The following is a 5043-nucleotide window of genomic DNA, read 5'->3' on the forward strand; positions in this document are numbered from 1 at the left end:
GGGGGGGGCGGTCGAGTGTCAGCTGATCGGTCTGTCAACCATCAAATGCTTGTGTGGACCGTGCGTGTGCGTACTCAGAGACTCAGAGTAACGCCATGGATGTTTCTGATCTCCTAGTTGAATGGGGCCACCCGGAGCTCGTGGAACCGTTCAGAGGTGGGTATGGTATAGTTTCAATACCTCTTCCACATTTGATAAAGTAGAACCTAGAGTTAAAAATATCCCCTTTGTTATTTCACAGACCAACAATTTGATATTGAATCTCTCTTGGAGCTGGATGATTCAAGTTTGTCCAAGTACATTCCTCTTCATGGGCCAAGAGTCAAGTTATTGAGCAAAATACGTAAACTTAAAAAGTCTATTGAGGTAAGCATTGGGTGTAATTGTGAATTCACTTTCCTTAATAGAATTTCAGGCTACGCGTTGAAGTTCTTTTCAAATGTCACAGTAATTTGTTTTATTTGTGTTTAGGGTACACCTGTTGAGGTGGTGGTTGTAGAGAGTGCATCTGCATTCACTGATGATGCACTGCCCGGCTCATCGAACTCAGAAGGATTCACTTATAATGCAGTGCCAGGCCAATCGAATTCAAATAGTGAATTAGGATTCACTTGTGATGCACTGCCAGGCCCATCAAACTCAGATGTTGCATCTTTAATGATCACTGAGGGAGGCTCAGCAGTATCATCTTCCCCTGCACCCAAGAGAAGTTACGAAGATCTAGTTTTGGCAGAGACTTTGGTTGCGAGCGCTCTAGAGACACTGGTTAGTACAATGGAGTATTTATATGTTTGTATGTGTACTATTCAAAGTGTTTCCTTCAGTGACGTAGTGGTCACGAAATTTAGATGAATTTCTTTCGAGTAATTTAAACTTTGCATGTGTGTGTTTTGTTTTCTTTTAGGATGTGAAAGCAGTGCTGGAAGGGGATGCTCTCTGCAAACATATTTTGACTCAGCTTCAAATAAATGTGCAACCAAAGGGAGACTGGAGGAAAAGCATTCTTGATGTACTTGTCAGCCAATGTCTCTTAAAACTTTCTTTAAAGTACGTAACAGTGCAAAGAAAGTTAACAAGTTCTTTTGACTGCACCTGCTCTTATATCTATTGCTGTTAACATTTTGTTATTTGAGGTAATGTTTCCCACTTATTATTAATGTTTTCATTTTTAATTTTAGCTTAACTTTGCCGCAACTTCGAGGAGTTGCTGAAAAACTTGTGGAAGTGCTACCTGGTGAACAGCTTTCAACATACTATCTAGGAGCGGATCATACACGGAGACTGGTGTCAGGAAAATTGGTTGACAAGTACAACAACTTGAAATCTAAATTGAAGTATAGTGGTAACAAGCGACACCGATCATCTGCCTCTACTAGCTCTGCTGACGATACACCCCCACCTGCTAAGAGTATGTATTGATTTTTATTTTCATACTCAAATAAGAATTGAAATATGCATGGTATTGTTTTACGTATTTAATAAATTCTTATTATTCACTTTTTTCTAGGTTACTCAACAGAAGAAAGGCAGCAGAGCCTGGCATGGTTGAGGTTCAACAGGACTCCTTGGCCAGAAGTTCAGCGTCACTGGGATGTAGTTTATCAGGATAGAATGAAACTCCTGTATCCACGCACAAAATCTAGGAAGGACAGCAACATTCCAAAATACTATGTAGAATATCCAGTATTAACTGACAAAGCAGGCTGGCAGTTGGTGAGATTTTGTTTCTTTTTCTCAGAGGTTTGCACCTATGGCACATTCTTAATCCTTGATTCTTTGATAACAGCTTGTGGCTGATTTTGAGAAGATATATCCCGACAAGACTGGGCTTCTGTTTGCTACTTGGCCTTGTATTCAGAAGGCTCTGTTGTCAACTGCTATTGAACATGCCAAAGATTCTTTTTCCACTACTTTAATTTCTCAGCTGACAAACCCTTCACATCGTGTTACAGAAAGTAAGTGTCTCTTTAATTTTTGATCAGCTTCTATTACAATTCTATTTTATTACTAATTGAAGACTCCTCTTCTGTAGGCGTTGAGATACTCCTACACTTAATGCTGTTACCATCTATCTTCAAAATGAACACTAGTGTTGCTTACCCAGCAGACCCATCAAAGCCACTTGGTGCGAAAAAGTTCTGGAAACCAACTTTGGCTGAGCAAAGAGATGGCTTTATATTGCATGTCAAGGTAACTTTCACAACTTACAGTCCGGTCAATTTTTTTATTCTGGGATGTGTTATCCTTATTGGTTTCTATCTCTTTCTACAGGATCCTAATATGGTTAAGGAAACTCTAGAAAAACGTCAAACGTTTATGGAAAAAGTTGGATTGAGGTGCCAACCTCTGATTGTGTTGAGTGGACCCTCTCTTATGCAATATACCCATTGTCAAGTGTCGATTAATGGGATACTCTATCATGTCCCTGGACCTCTACAGGCTGTTGACCTGGCTTTTAAATCATTCCAGGTTTTAAATGCCTGGTATCCTATTGAATCTGACCAATCGTGGCTTTTCATTCAACAAGAAATATTTAAAATTAAATGTAAATCCGACAAATTTAATTGCACCTACCTATCTTCTGTTGCTACTTTCAAAAAGCATCTGGAGTAGCTACTTTCACTTTAGAACTTGAAAAGTATCTTGATTATTTATTGGTTTTGTTATATATAGTAATTTAATATTATATTTAACAGTTATATTTATTTTCTTTAGTTTCATTTGGTATTTGTTATCAAGTTTGGGTATTACTTTTCTGTAATTAGGAAATACATAAGTGACAATGTATCTCTGTTTGTTTTGTAATGACCATCGTCCCTCTGTAAAAGAGCTGTTGTTTCATTTGCGAACAACACATTCTGGTAATCTGTCCTCAGCGCTGAACGGGTTTAGTTGCAGACAAACGAGACCACACTGTGGGGGAAGACGGTTTGATACGCTAAATTCATTTGCTAATCATTTACGCAGAGATCATCCTCTAGAACCAGACCAGGAAGGAAATGTTCAGCAAGTGGATCTCAATGTAGAAGCAGAGGAGGAAGTTGTTGGCCCAGACCAGGAAATCAATGACCAACTTCCACATGAGGACGTTGAACCAGAACTAGCTGTATTCGTTCGGTCGTACTGTGCTGGGGTACTAGGATTTGTTTCAAAACTTTATGGCTTGCCCCATGTCAATCGAGCTCTTGTTAGCAGTATTTTAAATTCTGTAGCTGAATTTTTGATGTGTGGTCATTTGGAGTTTCTTGAGACAAGTGTAGAACGTATTTTCACTCATGTTGAGGGTCATGAGCAGGATAAAATTAGTGTTAGACAAATGTTTTCTGTAATGAAAAACCCTTTCAATCACCTCAAAACAGAACATCAGAGATTTTCAGTGTTAAATGACTCATGTCCCTCATTAAAGCCATCTCCCTATTTCATAGGGCAGCTGAATAATGAAATGGTAAGGAGAGGAGATGTCATGCTTCCTGGGCAAGTTGGTGTGAAGGGGCAAGTAGTTCCCCTTCGCCACACTTTAAAACAATTTCTAGAATTGCCTGGCGTTCTGCAGGAAATTCTTCATCATATGGATTTTTTAAATAATGAGGAGCAAGTTGTTTCTAATGTCATTCAAGGAACCCTGTGGAGAGAGAGCTCTGAGAATTTTGGTGATAAGTTGGTTTTACCCCTAAATTTATGTTATGATGACTTTGTCCCAGACAACACCCTAATGGCACATGGGGGTGACACTGAGTTAGGACCCTTGTATTGCTCCATTCCTGTTTTGCCTGCTAAATATTTAGGAGCACTTGAGAATATATTTGTAGCCTCTATATTTCTGACCAAACATAGAAAACTGTTTGGGAATGCTGCAGTCTTTCGGCCTGTCATTGAGGAGTTACAGTTCCTTTACAATGAGGGAATCGAAGTTATCACTGAAAATGGTATGTTTAAAATATATTTCTGTTTGTGTTGCGTGCTTGGAGATAACAAGGGTATTAATGAAATTTGTGGTTTCTCCAAGAGTTTTTCTGCAAACTTTTATTGCAGGTTCTGCAGAGGACACAAAACTGTGTTGCAGTATGAGATTGTATGTAATGCAGAGATAAGGACTCGTGATAATTATGCTGTTGATGTGGCAGCCAACAATTTTCAGACCACGGGAGTACATGAAGAGTGTGTATGGAATGCTGTGCCTAATTTTCACTGTAGTTCATCCATTAGCTGTGACTTACAACATGATATTTGTGAGGGGGACTTATGGGTTTGTTTGTCACGCATTTTGTGGTGCTTAATGTATGAGCAAGGCTATTTTGATTTGGAACTTTTGAAGCAGAGAGTAGAAGGTTTCAACTATGGTTGCCTGGAGGTGGGAAACAGGCCCCCTTTGCATATTTTGACCCGTGAAAAGTTGCAATCTGAACAGTGCCTTTTCTCAGCTGCAGAAATGTTATGTTTTGCAAGATACCTAGGTGAATTTGTAGGTCACTTAGTACCAGAAGATGATGTTTACTGGCAGTTTTATGTCTGTCACAGAACTCTTCTTGATGTTTTGTTTGCCCCCTCATTTATTCGAGGTGCCGAGAATTATGTGGAAGCAATTATTCAAGAGCACCATGCAACATTTTTAAGGTTGTTCAATGAACCATTGAAGCCAAAACAACATTTAATGCTCCATTATAAATCAATTATGTTAAGAGTTGGGCCTCTCGTTCATCTGTGGAGTATGAGGTTCGAATCAAAGCACAGAGAACTTAAAGACTATGTTATTTCAACAAATAGTAGAATAGATTTACCACTTACAGTGTTCATTAAAAACCAGCTCAGATTTTGCCATAGGCTTATCAGTAAAAGGGGCCTTGCACCTGAAGTCATAGCAGGTCCTTCTCATCAATATGTTTTTGCTAATGTTGAGCACTATTTTGATTGTAATGGCCCGGGTGTACCTGAAGAAAATGACCACTGTAGAGTAGCTTCTTGGGTAAAGGTCTTCAACTCTCCGTTCCAGAAAGGATTGTGTGTACTTTTAAGAATAGAAGACAATGTACCTGTTTTTGGGAG

General features: G+C 39.1%; 1 protein-coding gene across 1 annotated transcript; it reads left to right on the plus strand.

Moving 5' to 3' along the window:
• Positions 1 to 30: 30 nt before the first annotated feature.
• LOC127749639 (uncharacterized) lies at positions 31 to 2868 on the plus strand. The gene is made up of 9 exons (XM_052268621.1): positions 31 to 156; positions 242 to 366; positions 472 to 765; positions 905 to 1047; positions 1179 to 1408; positions 1508 to 1713; positions 1787 to 1955; positions 2033 to 2190; positions 2272 to 2868. Exons 1-9 carry the CDS (start codon positions 96 to 98, stop codon positions 2611 to 2613), a joined length of 1728 nt encoding a protein of 575 aa, XP_052124581.1. The 5' UTR covers positions 31 to 95; the 3' UTR covers positions 2614 to 2868.
• The last annotated feature ends 2175 nt before the right edge of the window (positions 2869 to 5043 follow it).

Source organism: Frankliniella occidentalis, unplaced genomic scaffold, assembly GCF_000697945.3.
Source record: "Frankliniella occidentalis isolate FOCC.00 unplaced genomic scaffold, Focc_3.1 Scaffold73, whole genome shotgun sequence".
Lineage (NCBI taxonomy): Eukaryota > Metazoa > Arthropoda > Insecta > Thysanoptera > Thripidae > Frankliniella > Frankliniella occidentalis.